The 27093-nt window shown below is 45.7% G+C and overlaps 3 protein-coding genes across 4 annotated transcripts in view; 1 reads left to right on the top strand and 2 right to left on the bottom strand.

The window, feature by feature from the left end:
- Positions 1 to 538: 538 nt before the first annotated feature.
- Positions 539 to 8979, bottom strand: TENT5C (terminal nucleotidyltransferase 5C). Its single transcript, XM_059466164.1, has 2 exons — positions 8966 to 8979; positions 539 to 6452 (listed from the first exon to the last, which is right to left on the bottom strand). The coding sequence occupies exon 2, from the start codon at positions 6424 to 6426 to the stop codon at positions 5251 to 5253; it is 1176 nt and encodes a 391-aa protein (XP_059322147.1). The 5' UTR covers positions 6427 to 6452; positions 8966 to 8979; the 3' UTR covers positions 539 to 5250.
- Positions 8980 to 17149: 8170 nt separating this feature from the next.
- DUSP12 (dual specificity phosphatase 12) lies at positions 17150 to 20560 on the top strand. Its single transcript, XM_059493425.1, has 6 exons — positions 17150 to 17418; positions 17498 to 17611; positions 17693 to 17811; positions 18726 to 18822; positions 19210 to 19396; positions 19865 to 20560. The coding sequence occupies exons 1-6, from the start codon at positions 17150 to 17152 to the stop codon at positions 20024 to 20026; spliced, it is 948 nt and encodes a 315-aa protein (XP_059349408.1). The 3' UTR covers positions 20027 to 20560.
- A 142-nt stretch (positions 20561 to 20702) lies between these two features.
- The window catches only part of ATP6V1A (ATPase H+ transporting V1 subunit A), a 31575-nt gene continuing 25184 nt past the window's right edge, over positions 20703 to 27093 (bottom strand). For both annotated transcript variants that reach the window (XM_059493424.1, XM_059493423.1), the window contains exons 13-15: positions 26164 to 26258; positions 24851 to 25022; positions 20703 to 22961 (exon numbers count right to left, since the gene is read on the bottom strand). In XM_059493424.1, the coding sequence (XP_059349407.1) occupies positions 22869 to 22961; positions 24851 to 25022; positions 26164 to 26258 (360 nt within the window). In that variant the 3' untranslated portion in view covers positions 20703 to 22868. The remainder of the gene's footprint in view (positions 22962 to 24850; positions 25023 to 26163; positions 26259 to 27093) is intronic.

The raw sequence follows: 27093 nt of genomic DNA, 5'->3' as shown, positions 1-27093 counted from the left end.
TGATCTGCTTAACTCCCACTGACCATTGTTAATAGCGCCATCAGTGTTTAGGACAGCATGAAAGCAAAGGCTTTCAATCTGTAAATAACCTGGAAAACAATTGCTGACTTTGTTTCTCACCCCCCTGGGTCATGAGCTGAAGTTTGCAGTAGCAGAGTGCTGCTCCATAAAGTGGAGTGTGTCACAGAACAGACTGGCAGGCTCCAGCTCAGACCAGACCCTGCCTAACAGGTCTGGGGCTGTGTCTCACCATGTCTTAAAGTTGAGACCAGATGATGGTCAGACAGGGAAAAATGGTTCTCTAGAAGCTGTCTCTGTAATGAAAGTGAAAGATTAATCATGTCTCACTTGACTGACTAATCTTCAATAAGTTGAGGCAGATATAAAACATGTACCTCAAATAACATCTAAAGCAAGCATTACTGTGTACCCCACACTGTTACTCACCTCACAAGTGCACCTGCACACCCACTGGTCAATGAACTCTACAGATACTTTGTCAGCATTTTTTAGATGCAAAAATAGCTTGAGGCAAGAGTGGTTTAGCATATGTTTATTTGCACAAGAATTTCAGCATCATTAAGGTCCAAACCCCAATTTCCAAGGATGACAAGTGAACACCACAGTGCAGAACAGTAGACAAAGTTACTGTGACCAATCTCACATTTGGGCTCATCACAAATCCAAATATTTCTAGTACCCTGTTTTGCCAGCTAAAAGAGGGAGGGGGAGAAAGAAAAAAAAAACCAAAAAACACAACTCACTTCTTCCAAAGAGATGAGAGACAGGTTTTCCAAGAGCTGACTTCTTTTAAAAGCAAAAAATAATAAGAAACATAGGAAAAAGGAGAAGTGAAGTTTTATTCAGAGAGACAAGCCCAATCCAGACATGTAAGTGAGAAAAACCAGAGTGCTCCAACCTTTCCCTCCAAAGTTTCTACTACAGACCAGCATCCCACTCTATATCTGGCTTCACCGAAAATAAAGAACATATATGAAATACATTTAACTGTACTCAAGGAACAATTGAGCAAGACTTAGCTGTGAGGGCTGGAAGTTTTATTATTCATTTGGCTCTCCCAATGCCCAAATTAGACCAAGCTGCTGGTGGCTGTGGTCAATTACTGCTCATTCCTGTGCCTAACAACTACAGAATCCTGACTGAGCTGAGTGAGAGGAACGGGAAACAAGTATCATCAATTAACTGACAGTTTAGGATTAAGGCAATTTGTCCAGGTTCTCTTCTAAGAGGTCTTTTCCCAACTACTCATATAGTGACAAGGGGAGGTCACTACTAACATCAGTGGTTATTCTAGGAATTGGGAACCACAAAGCCTAGGCACATACTAAGTGCTTAACCCCAGAACTCGAGTCCAAAATATGGACCTTTAAGTTTCAATAAAAAGCTTTAGGTATTTGGACTAGATTTAAATACTACCTACTGCTTTGTAGAGGAGATGGTTAAGTGAAAGCATGAAGATATTTTGAAAAATGGCTGTTCAGAAGCAAGCAGTAGTCTTAAACTCCCAACTTCATGATTGATTGACTGAGCTGAGGACAAACACAGCAATAATTAAATCTTTAGCAGAGTAAGCACAAACTATGCTTTAGCTTACAACTTGTCACAGTGACCATGGATCGGCACAGGGATTTTTTTACCAAAGTGACTAAAACAAAGTCTTCTACCAGGTCTCTTTAGTAGCATCTCTATCAAATAAAAAAAAGTCTATCTTACAGTGAGGAAGATAAACAATAAACTGCAAGTCAAAGGGAACTTGGCAATAAATGTTGTCAACAGGTGCTTAACCCCAGACTGGCTTTGTCCAGCAGTGCTTACAAGCTACACAAAGAGAACAGCTATTTTACACCACAGCCTAGTTAGTAGAAGCCTGATCCTGAGGAATGATGCACTGAGTGTCACTGCAGCTTTGTTTTAATGCCACTCTCAGAGGGAATGTATCAGGTAACAGTCTGAGGCACAGCAGGCTCTCTCTAAGCTCCACATGACACACAAGAGGTTAGAAGAGATTTATAGAGCAGAGGCATCACTAGTGCCGAGGGGTGACTGAACCAAGCAGGCATCCTAGACTTGGCCCAGGATCATCACTTTTACCTTTTAGTGCTCATTCTCAAATTACCCCTTGCAAGAGGGCTCCCCATAAACCTGACCTCAAACCAGCCAACCCACAGCAAACTGAGCCACTGCCATTGACCATCAAGCTGCCAGCACCACCAGAACAGAAAGGGGAGCACCTGCAGCACAGTGATGAGAAGCTATCCAGTACACCAGCTTTTCCTGCCAGGCCTGGATTACTTGGAAGGCAACGGGATGAGCAGTGCCCCGGCAACCCCTGGCACTCCAGAGTCAATGCAGCAGGCAGTGTGCAGCTTCAGGATACAATTTAACCACTTAAGGGTTTAGTATCTAAGAGCCAGGTTACAAAGCATCAGTATTTCCCACATGCCAGAGCATCCTAACAACCAGACAGGGAACACAAGAGTCCTGCAAAGCTCAAGCCCAGGCACTCACTCAGCTGTTCTGAGAGCAGCATTTCAATGTGGAGCTTCCTCAGAGGCCTCAGCATCAAGTTACATCAGCAAAAGCACAATAGTTATGGCATGAAACTTAACTTCTCCATAGCTCTACCTCACTAGGAATCCAACTCAGGCTTTTTTCATTCTCTAGCATTTCCTTTTCCAGGAGATGCACCTGGCCTGATGTCCAGCAGGCATTAAAGACTAATAAAACAAGCCTATGTTTCCAGCTTGTGAGGACTCCTCCCAAGCATCTCACCATTTCTTCCACATGAGCCAATGGACAAAACCAGTTCCTACAGATCTGCCATGACATCACAGAGAAGGCAGACACCTGAGTCTGAGCCCCTCTAGGCGCCTGTTCACTTCTGCAATGGCTATAGCATAGGCTGGCTTCAAAAACATCTATGCAAGAGAGGACAGCAATTACAAACCCTCAAGTCTTCTTTATAGTGACACTCTATACTTGGCCAAGTATTGCTTTCCATGCAGGAGTTATTCTTGCCTAGGATTGCATTCCAGCAGTAAGCTTGCACTAAGTTTAACACACATGACAACACTGGCATCATGTTAGTTTTTAAAAAGTCAAAGTCTTGGATGACAGATGTCTTGTCTGTAAACCACACCAGGTCCAAGCCACAGTTAATGAAAAAGGCTGGGTTTGCTTTCAAGTTTAGCTACTTTGGCTGACTAATCAGGAAGCCTTCAATGAAAAAAACATACACTATAATCCACCAAATTATTTGTATTTTTGCTACCAGAGTTGCTATCAAAACTGTTCAGGAAATTAAGCTAAAGTCTGCTTAGCTACATACAGTCCACTTGGTAGATTGCATCCCTCCCTGCCTTCCTAAGCTAAATTAAGTGTGAACAGAGAAGTAACCTCACTGCTCTGCTGAGACAGTCCTTATGAAGTAGTTATGAAAAATGGAAAGAACGTCTTGGTCTGATGAGGAGCAGGCCATTTTTACCACCATTTAAGTACAGCACTGCTGCTGTTTTCCCACTTGAATGGCAACTAAACATTGGTGCTCCATCTGCTTTCTGCTCTACCTTCTAAGCCTTAATCATTTGTTGGATCAGGCACTTTGGTCTTACAAGCTTGCAGAAACAGTAATAAATAGTTACAGAAGTAATAAAAAAGATTCAGTGAACAAGCATTCTTGCACATTGCACCAGCACATAATAAATAGCTCTAAGATTTGCCTTTCTAGTCTACATCTCTGGTTAAACAAAAGAAACTCAAGATCATTGCTATATACATTTTACTATTGTAACTCAGTGAAAATCATCCTGTTAATAACACCACTACATAAATAACTGAGGAGTTTTTAACCTTCCTTATAAAGCCCAGGAGTTTCAAAGCAGCAAATTCAGCACGCATCCTTAAGGAAGATCAGCCCTCTGTACCTCCAAGGGAGTGCACACTCTTCCAGAGACTATTCTGAACTCAGGCCCAGACTTTCAACACATAGAACTTCTGTGGAGAGCTCTGCTCAGGGTTTGTACACCTCCTCAAGTGAGGGTTAAGAGCAGTAAAAAGGAAGAATTTTACCCTAACTACTCGACATGCTGTCTCGTGCAGTGACCAGGTGATAGTGATAACTCAGTGGTGACAGAAAGGCAAACCTCCAGGACCAGCCTGAAGTCATACAATAAGAAATTCATTTTAGGAGGCACTTTCAGAATTCATGCTGTGGCAGGAGTGCACATAATCCTGCAATTTATAGTGACTTGGGATTTTTCTTCAGGGTTTTTGTTGGCTTTGCTGCAGACCTGTGAGGAAGAAAATCTGGTTGAATCCCCAAAGTAAGAGCTGTGCTACTTTCCAACTGTGCCAAAATTGTTTTGAAAGATAGACAGAAAAGCTTTAGCTTCGTGCTGGACTCAAGAATATTTTTCCAAGTTAATGTTCAAACTGCGGCTCCAATTCTATTTCAAGCTTAAATTACTCATTTCAAGGACTTTTTACATTACCAAGTTTTAGATTATGTTTTGGTGTGTTTTTAGAAATGCCACCTTCCAAGTTTTTGTAGTCAAGAAAAATTCAACCAGCTTATGCTTTGTGAATAGACTTACTAAACTATCTTCAACTTCCAAGAAATTAATCTTGAACTCAAGGCAGGACCACATAGTCATAGGCACTACAGGAAACAACATTCATGTCCTCTACAAGACAGACATAATCCATACTGCTACCAGCTCACACAGACACAAAGTGAAAGCAACCCAAGCAAAACATGAGCCCAGTCTTGGCACAATTAGTTCAAGAGAAATTTGGCCAGAACTTGGACTGAGGAAGAGTAATGAGGTTAGGAAATAGAAAGCAGAGTTCTGCTGCTACTCCAGGAGCAGCTTCTGCTTAAGGCATTTTACAGTCAATTAACCAACCAGTTTACTGAATACTCCACTTAGATCCCATGTTTACAGCCACTTCCAGAGCTAGTAAAAAGTTTCTTAATTGCTCCTCTTAACGTCCAGCTGCTGGTTTTCTTCTCCCCACGAAGAGGTAATAAGGCTTTTTGGCATTTGTAGAGATACTCTTAAAGATTCATAGCAGGTCACCTGGCTGCATAATCCCACTGCACACCAGGAAATGGACAGTCTGATACAGCCACGTTTCCATTAGAGAACATCCAACTGACACTTACTGCTTGTCTATATTTACACTCCTGGCTTTCAGCAGTCTCCAGCCAGGAGCCCTCGAGGGGAGAGATCAATTGCAAGGCAACCAGGTGGGGTAGGACTGGCTGTACAGCACAGGGGCACTTGCCAGGTAGTAGTTGCTGAAGTTTGCGTCGCTGACATAAGGTGCTGGCTGGTAGTAACAGGTCACATTAGTGGCATTAGGGATGACATTCTGTTCTGCCAGCACCTTGAGTGCCAGCAGAGAAATCAAATTGAGAGTCTGCCTGCGCTCGTGCCCCATGAGGCAGACAGTGCTCTCATTCACCACCCGGCGCAGAATCATGAGGTAGTCGTACTTGCTCCTCTCTTCTTTGGAGAAGTGGTTCTGGAGGTAGGTCTCCAGCTTGCGCTGCTGATCCAGGATGTCTGGGAAGTCTATGAAGAACCGGGAGCACATGTAGCGCTCCAGCGTTTTGATCTCGTCCTTATCCATGGGCCTGAAGTCTCGTACCAAGAGGTTGCTGTACTTGAGCAGCCCACCGCCTCGGATCTCCTCGGGGTTTTTGGTAGCTATCAGCTTGTTCTGCAGGTGATCAAAAGCTGCTTCAAAGTCTCCATACATGCTCACCCCAATCACAGTCGGGTGGAAGTGCTCCGACATGGGGGTTTCTGAGTAGTTATAGTAAAAGAGCAGGGAGTCCAGAATGATCTGGAACGAGTCCACGCTGAACTCAAACTGCCGCCGAATGCAGTCCACAAACTTAAGCTCCACGTTTTTGCCATGCTTGTTGGAAAGCGATATCAAGCTCCAGCGGTCAGTCTCCGTGCACACTTTGACCAGCTTCTGGATGTAGGCTTCCTTCAGTGTCACGGGACTGATTTTCAGCTTGCTCACCCCTTCCGGCAGGAAATTCAACAGGGATCGCAAGACCACATCTCGGACTAACTGAAACTCTGCCTCACTTGGAAGAGAAACTTGAAAAATGAGATCCAGGTCTTTGCATCCCAGCCCATTATCCTTGACCAGGACGTGACCAGCCGCAGAGCCGTTCAATCGGACGTCGTGGACCACGATGCCCGCCTCGCTCAGGCGGCTCCGAACCGTCTGGACAATGTCCTTCAGCGTTATCTGCAGCGTCGGGAAGTTCCCCCGGCCGTGGATGGGAACCACCTCGGTGAGAACCTCATGCAGACGGCTGACCTGCTCCCAGTTCAGGACACTGCAGGACATGGAGTCTGCTCCGCTGCTTCCTTTGCCTGCCATCTTAGGGCTTTTCTTCTCCAAAGAAACTGGAGATCAGATATGAAAAGAAAAAGACAAGTCAGAGCTTCTGCTTCCTAGATCTTTTCCTAGGCTCTGTTTTTCTGTCCATTCACACAGACACAAACGAGACAGAAATAACCATGTATTAATGATTATCTGCAATCCTTTCACCTGAAATGAGACAAATGAGACATAGCTTTTCTATTGGTGCAGGCAAAAAAGTTATTAGTTGCCAATTTTTTTTTTTTTTTTTTTGGTGAGGTAGAGTTACTTCAGGAAAGTAGTTTGTGTCAAATAGAAATTACCAAAGATGACACAAGCTAAGGCTAAAGTCATCAGCAGCACCAGCAGAAGTGAGATGAGCTGCAAAGGACTTCTGAGAGTCAGGCTTTGAAGTTGTTTCATGATGCATATACAGCTCAAACTGCTGTCTCCAACTAACACAACTGTAGAACAGCCTCAGGTGTTAGTTTCAGGGCTTAGACATCCAGTCCACTGACAACTCTTAAATTATGTCAGAGATACAAGATTTCTTCCTCTACATAGAAAGCTTTCCTTTCTAAATGATCCAGCATCTATCACCCGCAGGATAAAGGCCAAGTACATCTTGCTCCTGCAAAAAGCTACAGCTCTTCAACATCCTGGACAGAATTCCAGCTGCAAACTCAGGTAACAGCATTCAATGGGCACTCCAGTCTTTGTAAGCAACTCTTTGCCCTTCTTCAGAGACACTACTGAACCAAAGTACCTTTCTGGAAATGTTCATACTTGCCCCAAGTTCTGCTCATTTGTGAATGCCAAACAAGCTTGTAAGATCTGGGACAAATTCAGATGATGCATACCAAGCTCATATTACTCTTTTAACACCCAGAATCTCACCAACCAGACTTGGTCACAACCTTGTCTGAACATTTTAAGCATAAGAGAATGATGTGATTAGCTGTGACAAGTGATAAGTCACTTGCCTTTTGTAGCATGGAGATACTTTCAGATATTCTATAGTCACGCAACTCAAACTGGTGTTAATACCCTTTTCTTTTTTTAAGTGTTCCGAGTTTCTGTGTAGCCAGGTGCTTCCTGACAGCTACAGACTAATTCAGGCCTCACCTCCTTCTGCCCCAAGTACTCCTGAAGACTGCAGCTGCCAAGGTCAGACTAGTCAAATTGAACCTAATTAACTCTTGCCTACCAAGAAGGAAAACCCAAACCCTATAGTTTCATAGCACACAATATCACAGTGCATGGATCATTTTTAAGCAAGTTTCACAGAACAGCTATTGTCATCTCAGACCTGCCCTTTTTCAGCTTTTCATTTTTGAGTAACTCATTTCACCAGCCACCTGTTTGGATGAAGAGAGTCAAACCTAGAGCAAGCACACAGCGAGGTTAAAATGCTTCTGTCCTTGAGAATGAGCTGCCGCATTACAAACTGTGCTGCCATGGAACACATCAGCACCAGCAGGCACAAAACAAACCTTTGATTAGCAAGATGATTAATCTAGGACAAATCAAGAGGTTCTTCAAGCTTGATCTTTAATGCTCCAACACAGCATAAGCACAAAAGCATCGAGCCTGCCAGCAGTTGCTCTCATGCAGTTCAAGCACATTAAAGTACATTTCCTCAGTTAACTCACTGTATTCCCATTAAATACTTCAGCTCACTAAGGAACACAGGAGTCTTCCCACGACTTCTAACTGAAGCTGCAAGTGCTTTCAGCTACGGCCTCTGAAACTATTCCCTCTCCTTCTTCCCATTTGTAGCCATCTCTGCAGCCAAGACAACACACACAGCTCATTCACCAGTGACCAGAAAGGATTTGGACCAGTGCTTCCAACCCCACCGCACACACTTGGTTCTGCTTGGTGACCCTCAGCTAGGAGAATAATGCACATTGCTGCCCCTGGGGGGAGGAAGATGAAGTATTTAATTTCCAGATCAGTGGAGGGTTTAATTCTCAGGCTATCAACCTCCAAAGCCTCCCACCCCCAAATCACCAGTGTTTGCCTACTCGGTAAGCTTTATGTTACTGACAACAGACTCCTAGCGACTCCGGTGTATTTGGGATGCTAACATCTCCCAAGCCCCTTGCTTCACTGCCAGCCATTCCCTTCACAAGGTCTGACAGCTGAAGATACGCACTCCTTGGGGAGAAAACCACGACGGAGGCAGGAGACACTAGCGATCTTTAATACATAACTATCTTTAATACCGAGTGCAAAGAGTATTGAATACAACACTCAAAACCAGAAGCAAAAAAGAGCGAGGACTACACACCTTCACCTTGGTCACGACGAGGTGCGTTACCCTGCAGCAGCAACTTTCTCCTATAAGACATACAATTTGACACAACACCCAAAGAAGTCCGCGGGCCTGTCCCGCAGAGCCCAGCGGCGCTGGGGACGGCAGGTCCGGCTCCCTGCGCCTCACGCCGCCCCCAGCGCCCACAGCCACGGCAGGAGCGCTGCCGAGCTCCCGCTCCCGGCACAGCCCGCCCGCCCCGCCCGGAGAGGGGAGAGGAGCCCCGGCCCCGCCGCTCACCTCGGCCCCGCCGCTCACCCCGAGCAAGCACGCCGGCCCCACCGCCGCCCGCACCGCCTTTATGGCCCCGCACCGCCGCCCCGCCCCGCCCCGCCCGGCCCCGCCCGGCCCGGCCCGGCCCGGCCCTCCCGCCGCGGCGGGGGCGGCTCTGGCCCCGCTCCGGCCCCGCTCCGGGCGCTCCGCCCGGGCAGCCCCGCCTCGCTCGGGCCGGGGGCGGCCCCCGAGCCCCGGAGCCCTCGGCCCCACCTCGGAGGCTCGCCCCGCCAACTCCGCTCACAGCGCCCAGCTACCCTCTCCCACGTAAATACAAACTTGTATATGAAGTTTGTGTATAAAAATACAAACTTGTCAAAGGGCCCCTCCGTTCAGGAAGGACATTGCGGGGCTGGAGCGCCTCCGAAGAAGAGCAACGAAATTGGTGAAGGATCTGGAGCACAAGTCCCATGATGAAAGGCTGAAGGAGGTGAGGTCACTTAGCCTGGAGAAAAGGAGGTTCAAGGGAGACCTTACTGCTCTCTACAACTGCCTGATAGGAGGATGTAGCCACGTGGTGATCAGTCTCTTTACCAGGCAACAAGTGACAGGGGACAGCACTGGAGACAGTCTTAAGCTGTGGCAGGTTCAGGTTGGACATTAGGAAGAAATTCTTCACTGAAAGGGAGATTAGACATTGGAATGGACTGCCTAGGGAGATGATGGAATCACCATCTCTGGAGTTGTTTAAAGGAAGACTGGATGTGGCACTCAGTGCCATTATCTAGTTGACATGGTGGTGTTTGGTCACAGGTTGGACTCGATGAGCTCAGAGGTCTTTTCCAACCTAACTGGTTCTGTGATTGTGTGAATCTGTGGGCTTGCTGAAATAAAACAGGGCTTCCCCGAAGGCACCTTGTCCCAGACAGAGCAGCTGTCAGCAGAGATCCCAGACATCCAGCTTTGCCAAGGAGTTCTCTGTGGTGCTCGATTTGGAACAGCCAACGCAGGCGCTCATCCAGAACCTACAAGGATGGGCTCACAAGGATGTTTGAGCAGGGCTGGAACAGCAGCTACTGGAAACTGTGGCTGATGGGCTGTGGGAGGATCTGCGCACACGGACAGGGATGATGGAATCACTGGACAGGAATCAACTTGGAGATGCAGTGTCATTAAAAATCAGCCGATGGTTAAGAGTGCTGGGTGCGAGATCGTGCATTCTGGGGGCAAAAGTCACAATTCCTGCTGAGAACACAATGTTTCATCAATTATTCTGTTAGGATAATCAGGACTCAATAGAAGCGGGGGGGGAAAATCAACACAACCTAGGGCAGGCCAGCTGACATAATCCTAGTAGAAGTAAAAAAAGTACTTACAAAGCATTGGAAAAGAAAAATCACCACTACATCTGTTATACTGTGTGGCCATACACAGTCAAGAAAGATGAATTAAAACCTGCACACATATGGAGTAGAGCTGGCCTTGAATGAGGAAAGTGGAAAGCTCCTTTTTGCCTAGCAAACGCAACAGACCTGCCTTGTTTCACCAACAAAGCCGGAGCTGAGCAGGAATAGGGATGGGTTAGATAATTATTTATTTTACTCCAATATTGCCCCACTGGGATAAATAACAGGAAACAAAATTACCTATTTAAATTAAAGGATAACATTGGCACAAGGATCAGATTTGAGGCAAACTGCCATCTTGTTGTCCAATGAGATAAATCATGAGATTTCAGAGTCTTGCAGGAGGGAAGGGAATAAAACTAGGTTTAAGGTGAAGCTAGAAAAGAAAATATGTAAGATGATTGCCTGTGATGGTATGGAGCTGGACATGAGGATCCAGATGTCTCTCAACACTTTTCCCCTATGTTTCTAAAATTAGAAAGAGGAATAGGGAACTCAATGAGAAGCAGTAGCACACATGAGAGAAGCATAACCACTTCTAAGGAAATGTCTCACTTGGAGATTAAAACAGTGAATGATCTCACCTCTTAAGCATATTTCTCCAACAAGATTTCTGCCTCAAATAATATTGACTTTTGACAATAACTGATGATTTTGGGCAGCATAGTTTCTGTTGCCATAAGAGGAACAATTAAAATACTTATTAAGAAATATTTTGCATTGGGAATATTTATTAGATATCAATATAGAGAAAGACAAACTGCAGCACATACTGCTACATTAAAGTATTACGGATGTTAAAGTATTAATCAAAGGAAGAAATGTGAACTCCATACTTCAAAATTCATACTTTACATTATTTGTTTAAAAGTTCTTGTTTCACAGAAACATTTGTAAACACAAAGAGGTTTCTCAACCCTATTTCAGGGTGTTTTCTTTATCCTCTGACTAGCAGAGCTTGAGTGTTTGTCAGGGGAACAGTACACTGCATAGTACTGTCTGCAGTGAACTTAGACCTCCTGACAATAAACTTGTTCTTTTTAATTCCTTTTTACAGGTGCCACACAAAGGGTCCTTGGGATGGGAATTGGAAATGTCATGAAAGCTGGCTGGACCAGGCTCCTAAGCACATTGCAGGAATAATGAGGAATGCATCTTTGAGGAATGAACAAGCCCATTTACCCCTGAGGAGAAGCTTCCTTCTGCTACCCATCCACCTGTGTCTGTGCAGTGGATTATGGTGCCATGCGGATAGAAAATATGGAAATATGCAGCCCACTGCTGAGACAAGAGATTCCAAATTGTGGGCTACTGCTCAGGTGCTGTGGCTGCTAAGGGGGCAGACACAGCTCCAGGGTACCACCTTAATGCTTACCAGTTATTTAGGACTTTGCTGCTGCCAGCTCTAATTCTAAGTCTAGGGAGAAGTAATGGGTGATCCCAAACTTGGAAATACTTACTTTCTCCAAGAGTGACTGGGATACAGATAAAATCCTGCCACAAGACAGTGAGTGCTGGCAGTCACCATGCTCCTCTGCTCTTGGAAAATTGTCATCTCCCCCTTCTCCCATAGCTGCTCCATCCCTCAACTCTGCCTGTTGTTCCAGTATTTCCTCCCAGCTTCCTCCCTCCTCCCCTCTCTTGGGGTGTACCCTTCTTCAGGATACACAGCACTGGATGTGTTTCAAAGGGTTTTCAGACAGAGGATGGGGAATGAAGAAGGATCAACTGGCTCCTGGGAAGGCAGTGTGACAAAGGGAAAAGAGTCTGTGAGCTGCCAAAACCGAGGCAAGTACGGAGTTATATTAAAACAGTGCAAGTTGTTCATTTTTATCCAGTAAATAGGGCAGCAAATCTGGCAGAAGAAACTCACTTAAAAGCCTGTAAGTGAGCTCAGTGACCTGGCACTGTCAGATTAGTTTCCTTATGTGATGCATTGCTGAACGTAATGTGTCATCATAAATCTTGGTCGCTACAGCTGTTAAAGCCATAAAGTGAAGCAGAGTTATTAATACCCAGTAGTAGTAGCTGTCAGGCTCCATTCTGTAATTGAGCATCAGATCTGCAGTTGGAAAACTCTTCTTTTTTGTCTGACATGTGGAGTAACTGCATATCTGCAGATGCCAAGAGAGGGGAGACAGGTAGGAACACCCCACCCACGCAGGGCTGTGATGAAATCCTCCTGCAGAGCATCAAGAGTGAGCTTCTTTCTCTGGTGTTCCTCTAGCTGCCTCTGCAAGTCTGGGGTTTCCTGCTGGGAGATGAAGCAATTCTTCCTCCTGATACATGGATAAAGGTAAACACGTGAATATAGACACACAGAGTGTAGTTATACAGGGAACAGCAGCCTTTCAAAAATCACAAGATAAATTTGCTGCTAGAAGCATTGTGACTGCTGGAAAGTCCCTGTCCTAAGGGATGTGATGCAGCCATGGAGAACTTCCCAGCTCCCACAGAGTTCTGAGCTCAGCAAAACACCCTTTGTCCAAGAGGCAAGAAATGGTACCAGGCCCCTTCACCAGCAGGACCCATGCAAAGTAAATTCCTGCTGCATTTAGATGTGAGGAAGACACAGAAATCCAGAGCTGCTGTCTCTCATGTATGGCTTTTTGAAGATGTCCCCACTACTTTGCTGTGTGCCACCCTGGGCCGTGGGCTGCAGACTCTTCTCACAAATCCTCTGATGTACAGACCCCAAACTACCCAAAAGCCAGAAGGAACAGAGTGCAATGAAAGATGCAGACAAATTCTTCTAGGAGGGAAGAGGGTGCTATGCCTCTGCCCAGGCTGCAGGAAAATCAGTTTTGCTGGATGCTGATAGTGCTGTGAGGATCCAGAGTGGGCAGCCCAGAGAAGGCTGGCATTTTCCTTTCCCTTAGGAAGCAGCAGGGCAGACACACGCAGAGATGGAATGTGCTTGCTGGAGCGAGTGGGCAGCAGCCCATCATCTGACCGGCTTTTTCTTTGCACCTGAGCTGCCCCCAACTGCTTAATCAGTCACACGGTTTCCTGGAACCTGGGGGAGAGCATCACAATTTTCGGTGGTAGAGGAGAAGATGATGGGGGGAGGCGGAGGTGGGGGGAGAACAAGCATTTGCAAATCAGACTGAAAAGAAATATTTACTCTAATTTGGGAGTCATGAACAAGTTCAGGACACATGGCCTCAGGCTGCAGGTGGCAAACGCAGCGAAGGGGGTGTGCAGAGAAACAGTGAGGTTTAGGGAGTGCAGTTTTGGTCATGTGAAGCCATTAGGTACTGAGCTGTCTGTGGGCTCTGCCCCAAGGATTTTATACTTACCTCCACTACAGCTTTTCGGTTTGAAATCACATCTTTTTCACATTCCCTCATTGTCCATGGCTTCAGAAAGCAGCGTGGAGGACTGCAGTGCTAACACTACCACTGGGCCAGTCTCTTGGGATCCTGCATCAAGCCCTGCCTGGTTTTAGTTGCAGACAGTACTGTTTGCCCCTGCACATTCACAGATTTGAAGGTTAACAGAGATTATTAACCACCCCTTAGTAGTCACATAATACCTGGATAATATAACCCTGCTGTAAAACCCATAGCCCCTTCAGTAACTTGCAGTTGTCTGCAGACTTTTTTTCAGATCACTCAAGAAATTAATAATCTGGTTTTTCCCCATGGTACTTTGCTACAACTGTTATCTGCTTTCACAAGTAAAGGTCCATACACAGTTTTATCTGGTTTTAATTTCCACCTGCCTTTCTTTTCAGTATGTATGCTTTTTTTCCCCTGCTGTTACTGGAAAAAGCATTTTAAAAAGCATTTTTAAATGCTTTTTTCAGTAAACCTTTCGTTTCTCACTGGTGGCAATGGCAACTGAAAGAGGACATTTCGCACATTTATGTAGCTTAAAATAATGTTAATGAGAGGCGTCAGAGACTCCCCTTACTCGAGACACAGGCACACCCTCTGGGTCACATTTCTGTGATTTAGAACTGATCCATCCAAAGAGGGGATCTGCCTTTCCCTGGAGCAGCTTCCCAGCTGGACTGCTGCACAATCCCACAATCCCACAGGCACTAGGGCAGGCATGGGAGGTGAGGCAGGATGGCAGCAAACTTCAAGCAGTGTCCTTGTACCCTGGGAAACTTTGGGGCCAATCTCAACTACAAAGAGTCGTCTCAGTCTGCTCAGAGGGCCACCAGCAGCACACGGAAACTCCACAGCTCTGGAAGCTGCTGTCCCACTGCCCCTCTCCCAATGAGACTGGCAACTGGTGCACGCTGTCTGCTGGCACTGGTGAGGAAATGTCTCGTGGGCAGCATCCTCACAGCATCCCTGTGGTGGCCCATCCCTCCTGCAGCATGGCAGCTGCTCCGTGGTACCCCAGCTCCATCTGCCTCTCCTGAGGGAAAGGGATAACAATCTCCCTTCTCTGGTTTCAGCCTCACCTTATCAGGTCTGAGGTGACTGCCAGTGTCACCTCCTCCATGGCTGGTCAGCATCCTGCAAGGATCCCAGAGGCCCTGGCAGATGCTTTTGCAAGTTTTGCCTCCAGCTGTCTTGCACGGAGCCGCACTAGAACAATTCCCCAGTGATGGGAATTAGGGACTGTAGGCTCTTCTATCCCATATAGTGGAGACAGGGTAAGGTTCTGTGTCCCAGCCATGGAGAGAGCGTAGCACAGGTCTTTATAACAAAATTTTGCATTTTGCCATAGTGAAAAGTGGATGGAGTCAGGTTCTTCTCACTGGTGCCAGCCACTAGGGCACAGGCAGAAACTGATGCACAAGAAGTTCCTCCTGACCATGAGGAAGACCTTTACTCTGTGTGTGTGATCATGCACTGGAACAAGTTGTCCAGAGAGGTGTGGAGTGAGACAGAAAACAGCTGGCAAACAAACTTTCTAACACAATTTAAAGTATTAGAAAACAGAGATTCTTTATTATGAGTGTGCTGGATTTCCAGAACATATCTTCCCTAATATAGCTGTGTCCAGAGTAAAATTCCATCATAACCATACATGCTCATTGCAGTGTACTTCCTATACAGAAACATCACTTTTCCTAGAACTAATTTGCATGGATCCACCTCGGAAGTCCTTTATGGTCCTAGAGGGTCATCTAAAGGGGTGTCTGAAGGTCATACTCACTGAGTGCCCCTGAGAGGAAAGCTAATGTCTTCACAAACAGTTTGATGGGTAAAGGTATGGGTGTTAAAGTCTTTGACATGGGTCTTAATGTCTCTGCCAACTTTGGGCAGCAAGTTTGTTGCAGAGCCCAAAGAGCTTGGTTCCTGAAACAGACAAGGGTCTGCACAAGCCTGAACTTCTGAATTTTGGGGTAAAACAGTAGGTTCAAGGTGGGAATGTGTGGCAGGCAGCTCAGGAAGGCTGTACCTGCCAAGTACCTCAGCAATGGGGAAAGGAAGAGAGCAACACACGGCCCCAAGTTTAGGATAAAAGGCTGCTGTGCCCTCCAAAACTCCAAGAAAGAAAACCCTGCGGGTGTGCACCCCAGTGAATTCTCCCTTTATTCAAATAAAGTTGCAGGACACATCTGTCTCCTTTTTAGACATAAACCTCTGGTGTTTTTGGATTTTCCTGACACCCCTAATGACCTTGACTTGATGTAGATGACATTGGCTGGAACTTCTTTTAGGGCATGCGCTGTCGCTTCTTGTTACATGGTGTGAAAAATGCGTATTTTATGATTGGCTTTTCACAAATATTAAAATGAATATTATATGTGTTGTGTCAGAAAGTAATGCAGTATTAATTCTCTTAAGTAGTGTGTTGTATTTAGTTTTAGGCTATAACAAAATGTTAAAATAGAAACTATGCTATGTAGGATACTTTTTTTCTAAAGAAAGGACTCACACCAAGATAGCAGCCACAGGACACCTAAATCTTTCAGAGAAAGAGAATTTATTGCTCCATTGTCAGGAGAAATGAACTTCTTCCCTCCTCGCTTGGACAAGATGACGCCGTTAAGATTAAGAGGAAGAAGTTGAGGATGACCAGACGTAATCTTGTATTTGAATGGAATTTATGCATCGTGTATGAGATATATGAATATGCAACAGGTTATTGTTTTTAAGGGTTAATCCTCTGTTAATGTGTGTCCTTTTTCAGGCTTGCGCTGCCCAGAAAAAGGTACCTGGGCATCCGTAACTCTTTGTCTCTATTGTCTCATATTGTCCTAATTTAAATTGTCCAAATTATTATTACTTTAATTATATTGCTATTTTTATAACCATTTTATTACTATTAAACTTTTTAAAATTTTAAAAATAAGTGATTGGCGTTTTTCACACATGGCTTTGCCACAAAAGCCACTATATTCCTAATTATCTCTTCATCCATTGGTTCCAGTTATATTTAGCATCCTGTGTGTCTACTTTCATAGTCTTTTATCTATTTTGCTAGTTAGTATTTAAGTTCTATTTAGCAGCCTCAAGGGGAAATGAATATTTCCATTCTCTGTGTTGTCTGTCAGGAGTCTCCCTCACTGGAGATACTCCAGAACCGCCTGGACACAATCCTCTACCATGTACTCTTGCACGACCCTGCTTGAGCAGGGAGGTTGGACCACTGTGGTCCCTTGCAACCTGACCGCTCCTGTGACACATATTTGTTTTCTGAGCATTTGTAAGGAGACAGAGGGGTGGGGGGGGACAAAAGACGAGTTAAGACAGACACATACACGCGGCGAGGAGATAACCCATAGGCACCGATAGCTGCACGACGATTGCTACGGAAATTAAACCTTCCACACTGCAAGGGAAGCGGAAAGCGGTGCCGCGCCGGGGGCGGCGCTTCCCTCCCGGCTCCCGCAGCCATGGCGGCTCCCGGCGGGATGGTGCCGGTGCTGGCGGGGCTCTACGTGGGCGGCGCGGACTGCTGCTCGTCCCCGGCGGCGCTGTCGGCGGCGGGGGTGGTGGCGGTGCTGACGGTGGACGCGGAGGAGCCGCCGGCCGTGCCGGGGCTGCGGGCCATGCACGTCCGGGCGCGGGACGAGCCCGGCGCGGACCTGCTGAGCCGCCTGGACGAGTGCGCCGCGTTCCTGGGCGCGGCCCGGGCGGGCGGCGGCGCCGCGCTCGTCCGCTGGTGAGCCCGGGGCCGCGGCGGGGCCCGGCGCTGCCCGCGGCCGCGGCGCTGCCGCTGACGGGCCGCGCTTGCCTTGCAGCCACGCCGGGGTGAGCCGCAGCGTGGCCGTGGTCGCCGCCTACCTGATGAAGACGCAGGGGCTGGGCTGGCAGGAGGCGCTCGCCGCCGTGAGGGCCGCCAAGCCGGACGCGCAGTGAGTGCCCGCCCGCACCCCGCGCCCCCCGCGCCCGGCCAGCGCACCCCTCACGCCGCTCTGCTCTCGGCCCCGCCGCAGGGTGAACCCGGGCTTCCAGGCGCAGCTGAAGCTCTACGAGGCCATGGGGTGCGCCGTGGACACCAGCAGCGCCCTCTACAAGCGGTACCGGCTGGAGATGCTCAGCCAGAGGCTCTCCGGTGAGTGGGAGCAGCGCGGGTGCGCGGAGCGGGCTCCCAGCAGGGGAACGGGCTGGAACAGGCTGTCCCGGAGTGAGCCCTGTCACAGGGGCTGGACTTCGAGTGTGGCCCTCAAAGGAGCCGAGCCTGCACTTGGCCAGGGCAAGCATTCACGTTACACCAGCCCTAGAGAATCCCAGCTCATCAGTAGAGGGAAAATGTGCCTTTGGGAGATGCGTGGGAAATAAGATCTGTAAGGAGCAAAGTGCAAAAAATGGTTAAGGTCAGTTTGATATATTTCGTGATTTTACATCCCTGGCAAGGCAAACAGCATCCTCAGAAAATATGTCAATGTGATGAAAAAAAAATGCAAAACTTGAGGTAAAGGTGAAATGCAGGTAATGAAGTAAATTTTCATACTTTAATTTGCAAGAGATACATGTGCATCGGTGTAATTTTATAATAAAATAATAATCTGTAGCTTTTCTTGCAAGATCTGAGTGTTGCATCACAGTACTGTTGCCCTTTATGTATCATTGTCCTTAGCAGTTTGCAAGCTGACATTGTCAAATTGTAAGTGACTTTCTGTATTTTGGGCACTCAACAGTGGCACAACTACTCAGATACCTCCTCTACCTTAACTTTCACAAAATTGAAGTAAGAACATAAAGCAAAATGTCATTATTTTACCATGGTTGAGGCCATAGTCTAGATCCCAGTTCCTTGCATTGAGCAAATCCCAGTCTTAGGCATGGTGGGATGAGGCTCTTTTGTTTTTAGCTTAATCTATTGGAATTTGTGACAGAGCAAATGAAAGGAAAGAAGGTGGCTCCTACAGGCTGTGACTGGGGCAGAGGCACACTCCTGTCTCATTCCCAGGAATGCAGCGTGGCTGAGCTGACCTGATTCTCAACATGGTCCTGACCCCTCTGCAGAACCTCAAGACTTGCCCCGAGAAGTCTTTGCAGTTGATCCTACCACTACATGTCAAACATTGAACACAGAGGTTCTCTACAGATGCAGGAAATGCAGGTACTTTATATATTGAAAAAACATGTATTTTTATATATTTATAAAATACTTTCTATTTCTCCTTAAAACGTCATTGTGAAATCTACTCAAGGGTAGAATAACCAGTGTGAATCAATGGGCATGTCATTGTTGTCAGGTCATGGATGAGCTGATGCCTAAGTTTCCATGCTGTGTTTGCAAAAAAAAAAAAAATCGAAAGTACAAAATTTTTGTTCCCTGGAGTGGTGCTTGTGAACCTTCCAGACTAATAAGAAAATGTCGGATTTGTACTCCTGTTTAAATATTCAGAGTCAGGAGGCCCATATCCTTATTTTCTGTTGTCTGTAGATTTGCCCAGTTAAAAAACCCGTTTGTTTTACTTCTTTTTTCTCATGTCCCGGAGGGCAGACGCGCTCTGTTCCGTAGCTCCAGCATTTTGTCCCACACGGAAGGAGTGGGACCGACAGCCTTTGCCCACAAGAGGCTAACAGAGTCTGCACGGCTTTCTGGGAACGGCCAGGAAAAGTGCACCTCCTACTTCATCGAGCCCGTGCAGTGGATGGAGCCGGCATTGCTCGGAGTAATGGAAGGACAGGTGAAATGGAGCATGTGCTTTTTAGTCTTTGCATTTTTGGTTTGGAGTTTTTTTTTTTTCAAAGGCAGAATTGTGTTTCTTCCCCAAAAGGAAAACCCCCACACAAGGTCCTAGGCCTCCCCAGCCTTTTTGATGTAAATTTTGCAGCTTATGGGCAGATGCTTAAATGTAAAATACTCTTTCACAAGGAAACTGCTGACAATGGCAGCCAGGACCTTGGAGAGGGTTTATCTTCTGTTTGTTTCTATTATGAGAAAGATTTGTGGCACTTCAGAATCCTGTTGTGGTCTCAGGCTGACCGAGTCCTTTGGACCCTGGTAAAACTGTCTTGGAATCCCACCAGGTCCCAGCACAGCTGCCTGCTACACCCTAGGGCTAAAGAGCCCTTCCGGTTTGGCTTTTTGGCCTGTTTCTAACTAGGTCCACATCAACACATGTCTTAGACTGAGTCCTGGGTTTTTCTTGCAGCTTCTGTGTCCCAAATGCTCATCAAAGCTGGGCTCCTTCAGCTGGAGGGGGGACCAGTGTTCCTGCGGCCGCTGGGTGACACCGGCCTTCCAGATCCACAAAAGTCGAGTGGATGAAGTGAGGACATTGCCTGTTGGTAACTTCCAGACTGCCAAAACCTGAACTCATTGCTTCACTTCGTGGATTTCGTAACATCTACTGAGAACTATTAGTCCATGGTTGCCAGGAAATGAGTTTATGACTTCCAACCCTTTGTGAGGTGGCGGAATTACTTCAACATCTTCAGCTTGATGTGTCTCTGAATATATTCTATGAAAAACCAGAACACTTTCTTCAAAGAGGTGTTACAGAGTGGTCAAATCTAAAAAATGGGCCAAATGTGATGTTTTTAGTGTATTCTTCATTTATGTGTTGCTGTTTACAGAAGGTCTCAACTCCTTATTCAAAAGGAGTTGCTGTGGGCAGTAGTGCTGCTCAGCTTCTGATCCAAAGTGCCCTCAAATGGTACAATTACAGGTGTTTGCATGCATGGCAGCAAAAGGCAAACTTAGTTACACTTTTATTCTGTTAAAGTAATGCTAAAAATACCTGCCCCAAGAATATTTACTACTTGTAACTCTTTCATGTAACGTGTGAGGAGATTGTGCAAGCTGTAATGGAATGGGAGAACTGAAGTAAAGAGTCCATGCCAAATAACTGCTTGCAGTTTTGAAGAAATCCTGAAAGTGATGAAGTAATTTTTTCTAAGCAAGCTGTCACCTTTTGTGATGGGCTGCTGTGTACACCACTGTTTAGCATAGGTTTGGTTTGACATAAAAAAATTAGGACAGATAAAACCTAATTTAAATCAATTTTATTTTCATCGACTTGAACAATTTTTTTAATTTATTTTTTTACACAATTTCCAGCAACATACATTATGAAATATACAAGATAAAGTAGGTGGTGGGGTTCTGCCCATGTTGTAATTCCTCCCACAGCTGTGGAAGGAATATTTGCAGGACACAGTGAACATCAGAATCTCAACACTGAAAACAGACACAAAACAAAAAGGACAAAAATATATATGAAACTTTGAACTGGTCACACTTCAGGGCCAGGTACAGCACAATAAATATTAGAACTGCATTATCTTAGACATCTTCTGTAAAGTTTATAACATCCTCTATTTAAAGAGATAAGAACATCTGGTTTCTAGCATGAAATGCTACATTGTACAGTGGTGAAGGGTACAAAGATGAGCCCAGCAAGGGCTTGGATGGTGACTACTCATTCACACATGCTCATTGATAAAATAAGCAGCATACACCAAAAGTTTAGTGAGCTGTAAACTTAAGCGTTCACTACCAGAATATCAGCCGCAGGAGCAGTTTCTTTTCGGGAGAACCAAAAATAGTCAATCCCTTTAAGCTTCAGCTGGCCTCTCCCCTGACAAACAGTGGGTTGATACCATAATGGAAGTGGCAGCATTTGGTCCGTAGCACAAGATCCCTTTGCATCACTACTGTTCAAAGCTGGCGCCGGTGGAAATACTTCAGTGAAGAGTTAACGCTCACGCAGTCATGGTGTCACCAACAGCAGGTGCTGTCTCAGGACTAACAAAGCAGTAGGTGGCAGCTGGAACCCAACTGGGCACGGCATGCCACCTGACACAATCGAGAGGGAGAGACTGGAGAGGATGCCAGCATCTCTCTCTCTCGCACTCTGGAGCAATGGGATGAGTGCTGGGCTCGGGGAGTTTGACAGAAAGGCTGCGCTCTGCTCATTCCTCATCTCAGTCTAGTTTTACCAATACAAAAAGCCCAAGAGACAGCAGTTTCAGCTGCTTGACAGAGTGCTTCCAGAGCACAGAGCAGAAGACCAGAGCCACTGGTTTCTCTTGCATCGTAATCAACAAGGCAGGAGTAAATACATTTTGTACTTGTCAACCTTCCCCCGTTCATCCCCTGCCCCCAGCTGAGCATCATACATTCCTCTTACACAAGAGCTGGGGACCCTCTGTGCCACCACCCAACAGGCCAGGTGAGCACAGGTGGAGGAAGAAGGCTAAGCACGTGCTTTCCTTTCCTTGGCATAACCTGGGCATTGCACTGGGGGCAACTGCACTGGCAGAGCACCACCAAGGAAGGACCACGCTGTGGTCAGCACGTGTGGCATCACTGTACCTTGCCAACCATGCCCTGCAGTACATGGCAGCTTCACAAGCTTCACAAAGTAAAGCAGCTGAGTGTCAGGAAATTTACGGGATGAACAGGAGCCAGAAGGTAAAATTCTGCTGGAAGCTGAGCACCTGTGGCTGTGATTTTAGCTGATGCTGAGTCCAACAGTCCTATCTGTATTAAGCAGGAAGATAAAATTGTATTTCTCCAGTGTACAAAATTATACCAGTCGCTTGCATATGCTTATCTTCTAGTTAGTCCCTTCTTGAAGAGGACCAGAACTACCACATTTCAGTACCAAAAGACTCAGCTGAGAGACTCAGAAATGATAGAGTAGTGAAGAATTTTTGGTTGTGTCAACATGTCATCAGAATACGGTCAGAAATTTTGTTTGAGAACAGAGAGTTCTATGTCTGATAGTCACTTAGCAAAGTGGCAGGTGTAAATGCCCTTCCCACTGCCAGCTCGCAATGTACTGCATGACTGCATGAAGACCTACACCTCCTCTGCCAGTGCAGCTCAACTGGTTACACCCCGAGGTGAAAGACTGGTTACCAGGAGAGCTGGGAGAGGAAAGGTGACATTTTTCCCACCCTAGAAGTGTACAACAGCATTTCCTCACTCAGCCAGGCCCATTCACACATCACTCACCAGACACACAAAGCAATGCCAAATACAAACTAAGAGGAATGTTTCTTGTAAAGACACTCTCTGAGTATGAACAGGGGAAACACAGGGTTATTTATCAACTCAAGTACTGTTGCATCATTCTTGTAAGGTAGGGAAGCAGAGGAGCTGAGATGAGGAACTGAGAGGACAAACTGGAGTGGTCACAGAGGTCGAGTCTACTCTTCCAGATTTCGAAACGCATTCTGCATATCCTCAAACAGCTGAGCATAGTCCGCCTTGATTTTTGTTTCACCATCTTTGACAGGGTCCTGAAAGAACACAGCAAGTAAACAGATCCATCAGGAAAAGCCCATGGTAATTAAGTCAGCCCTGGTTTGCCACTGCTGCAACCTCTTGACTCGGGATCAACACTTGCCAACTGCAGAGCAGGCACTGTAGCTCTGTCTTTGCATCCTCTCTGTCTCACCAACAGCCACAGGGTTTAAATCTCTTTCTCTTCCCACATTAGTGAGCAGGCAGAATGGGTACTGGAAAGAGATTTTTTTCTCATGAGCAGTGGTTACTGCACTGTAAAGCAATTGATTTGGAAAGCTATCAAAACCACTGAGGGTCTTGGTTAATGCTGTGTGATTTGAGAGCTGCAGTGATTAATACCAGCTCCTATGCCCACACCAAATGCAGTGCATCCCCAGTAAGTGGAAGAGTTACTCTGCAATTACTTAGAGGTTGTTTGGTTCAAATTAAAACGTATTGTGTAACCATGAAAATCCCAAAAGTAGCTTTGTACAGCTTCATTTTCTCAGAATATTTTTCATGAAAAAAAAAGGCAAAAAATTTATCAGCTTTGCTCTGAGGCTGCAAGGCTTTCTCTGCAAGAAGCATCATTAACTGTCAGGCTGTGAAATCTGTTCAATGTCTTCACCATGCTCCTCTGAGTGCTAAGATCCTCTGGATCAGTGCAACTCTTGGTAAACACAGAGGCCTTACACGTGTGGATGCACTGTTTCTTACATTGTGTCTCCAAAGTACCCAAACCACAGGATGCAGGACATCTGAATCCTCACACCTGTCAGACTGTGACCTGGGGAATACAATTTTCCTTCAATAACTATTAGAGGTCCAGCTCCACTTAACATATATTCACTCTCTGGATTCCCATTTTCAGCCATGCTGTCCACTGCTCTGCTGTACTATGGGTGCCTGTTGGTGGGCCAGGGTTTGTAGGGAGTGTTTTAATTATTCTATCTACATCAGCAGCTCTCAAAGACGCTCATGTCCCCAAGGGCATCTTGTTATTTTCTTGATGCTTTGAGAATATATACCAGGAACCCATGTACTGCAGAAAAAAGCCAGTACCCTGCAGGATCAGAATACATTGGCATGGCAGAATATTTAATTCTACACGTATTTAATCCACTGCTACTTGTTCTCCAAAGATTTGCAGTATTGACTTACATGAGTTTTAACAGAGTAAGGATTTCATTTCATAGAGATCAGTCAGTATCACAGGTTACCACTGTCCTACCAGTAACTGCTACACCAGCATGCTCTGGAGGAGTTTTAGTAAAGCAGTACCCTAAAATGACAGCTACTGAAGTTACCCAGAGCAGGTGCTCCAATTCACTTGTTTTGTCTTAAGCCTGTGCTAAAGTTTCTCCTCCCTTCCTCTCCTCACTTTGAGCGGTCTCCTTTAGATTAAAGGCAGATATAAGCAGCCTTAAGTTTAAATCCAGGAGAAACTGAATGATAGAAATATTAACTGAGCTATTGCAAATAGAAGTTAAGGAAAGAAACACTCCTGCAATAACATATGACATGTCCCATGTTTGGCTTCAGGCTGCTTCTCTCTGATAATAGTCTCCTTAGAACATGTTATAATATTTTTACAGAATTTTATCACAAAACCTCCAAAGCAAACTGGAAAAGATGCTTGTACTGTTACCATGACTATATGTAACATAAAAGAGAGTGCTGAAGGTGGGGTTGCCAAGTCTGTGTGCAGTCAGTATCAGCTGACAGGTTTTCTGCACTGACCTCTGCTCACAAAACAATTCTTTACTATCTTCAAAGTGTTGGCAAAGAGTCTCTGTTCACAGACCTTTATCAAAGCTCTTTGGTGTGTTTACCACTTAGTCAGTCTTCCAGAGGCCCTGAAAGCTCACAGAAAGCAGGACAACCCAGCTCCTTACAAGCATACCTTGAACTTCATGGAGGTAAGTCTGTAGAGGATTTCGCTCATGTTCTCTCGGATGATGGACCACGTGATCTTATTGTCACTCTGAGCTGTGGTTTCTACAGCACGGCGTGCCATGTCATAGAATGCAATCATGTTGGAAAGCATTCCCACTGTTTTATAGAAAGGGCAGAACCTGATGGAATAGAAGAGGACCTGTCAGGCGTCTTGGAACAGTTTTCAGCATCCTTCCCTGACAGAAAGAGTGCCAGCCTGCTTTACTCCAGGGATTTTTAATGGATACTGCCAAAGGAGAGGGGCTGCCTCAAATACATCCCACATTTTTAAATGGTCAAATTGCAGGCCAAGATAATCATCCTGAAGCTGACTGAAGTTGAGGTTTCTGAAGCAGTACCCAAACATTCAGGCAAAACAGGAGTGAACAGGAACTGCTGCTCTACAAGTCTCACATTTCAATCTGTGCCAATGCTAACAAGTAAAGGAAAACAATGAGCAGCCAACAGAATTCCTCCTTCCTGTTTTGTCCATCAAGGAAGCAGGCTTCCTCCTAACAGGCTGGGATGACAGCTCTGCAAGTTTCTTTGCTCACAGGAAAAGGAGTTTGTCTATGACAGGAGCACTTCATGCAGTTCCATTTTTAATGGGTAGGTGAGTGCCATAAAAGGCACCTCATTATTATTTATGTGCTACTTCCTGTGCTTCCTATAGCATACATACATAGCTGTCCTAGTAACCTGATCAAAGGCACTCACTGTTACAAAATGATGGATGTTGACATTTCTAGTGATGAACTACTCAAGACTTCCTGATCTACCTGGGCTGGGGAGTGAGATGAAGAACAAAAACGTCCCTTGTCAGGCTGTTAAAACACAAGGATAGCATGGAAAGAAGAAAAGTTCACTAGGGAGAGAGTAAGGGTTTTTTTTGATGGATCAAACTTACTCAAGAATTATGCAACAGTAACTGAAAGCAGATTCTTGCAGTCCCTGCGTATTGATGGAATAAACAGGAAGACTTTGGATGTTGTCTATGAAAATAAAGCAGTCCTGTCCTTCTCCTCACATGTTGTACTGCAGAAACATTGGCTAACAGAACAATAGAGGAGGACCTGGGAACCCCAAAGGGATCTGCTTTCAGAAGGGGTCTGCATGCCAATCTGACAATGTGAATGCACTGCTGAATGAGTTACCTAAGCACAGTTCTTCAAATTCTTTACAGACAGTAACATGAATTTCTGCACTGGTCAGCTTCCATGTGAAATAACTGTATCAATCCAGACTGCACAGGACTAAAAGGCCAGAGCAGTCAGATCTCACCTGTCATAAGGCGTGTAACCATTCTGCTGCAAGAAGTCATCTTTGATCAGCTTGGCAACCTCCAAGGTAATTTTATCTGTTTCTGCCAAGGAAGCCTAGAAAAGTAAAGTAAACAGCTAGTTTAGTACTCAAGTTCATGAAGGCACAGAATGTCCTGGCCAAGAACAGCTGTCTTTCAGTACCTGTGTTCCCACCCTCCTAAGACAGGATTAAGCAGAACTGTCTTTTGGGTATTTCTCACTCCCTGCTATAGAACAGCCAATTTAACTGATTGCCACATTAAGATGGGCCAAACAGTCAGTAAGTCTGCTTTAGGTCTATCTGATGATAAAGGGAACTTCCTTCCCACTGTTTAAAACCATGGAAAAGCCACCAGACGCTGAAAATGCACATGGCTTTGTTATGAGATACATTGAAACATCATCCTCCTACATAAAGAGAAATTCATTTTTACCTTCCTCAACTCTTATAGAAGAAAGGCTAGCTCTCAGCATGCTAGATAAAGAAGCAAGCTAAAGAATTTGGTACTAGTCTGCACTGTTACCAATGTCCTTTTCCCACCTGGCATTCAAGAAAAGAAAAGGATTTGATGAAAATGCCTCTCAGACTCCACAGGAAAGCCACAACTGCTGCATACTACTGCTCTTGGTACCACTTGGCTCTTGGTTGCTCTTCTCTACCTTCATCATCCTTTTGCTAAAGAGGTCTGATTAAGCTTTAAGTAGCCCATCTTGCTTTCTAGACTGAAAGTTTTGGATCTTCTTTCATGAGGAGACTGACAGAATTCAGAATTCATTTCTAAAAAGAAAAAACTACACTGACTGTACTTCCACAATTCCCCCTTTCTAAAGGTTTGTTGCAGTTGTTAGCCAAGCCCTGACAGAAAGGAACTGTCAAAGATAACATCTCTGAGAAAAAAATCACCAGTTC

This window comes from Ammospiza nelsoni, chromosome 2 (assembly GCF_027579445.1).
Source record: "Ammospiza nelsoni isolate bAmmNel1 chromosome 2, bAmmNel1.pri, whole genome shotgun sequence".
Classification (NCBI taxonomy): domain Eukaryota; kingdom Metazoa; phylum Chordata; class Aves; order Passeriformes; family Passerellidae; genus Ammospiza; species Ammospiza nelsoni.
This window is presented reverse-complemented; position numbering and strand designations above follow the sequence as displayed.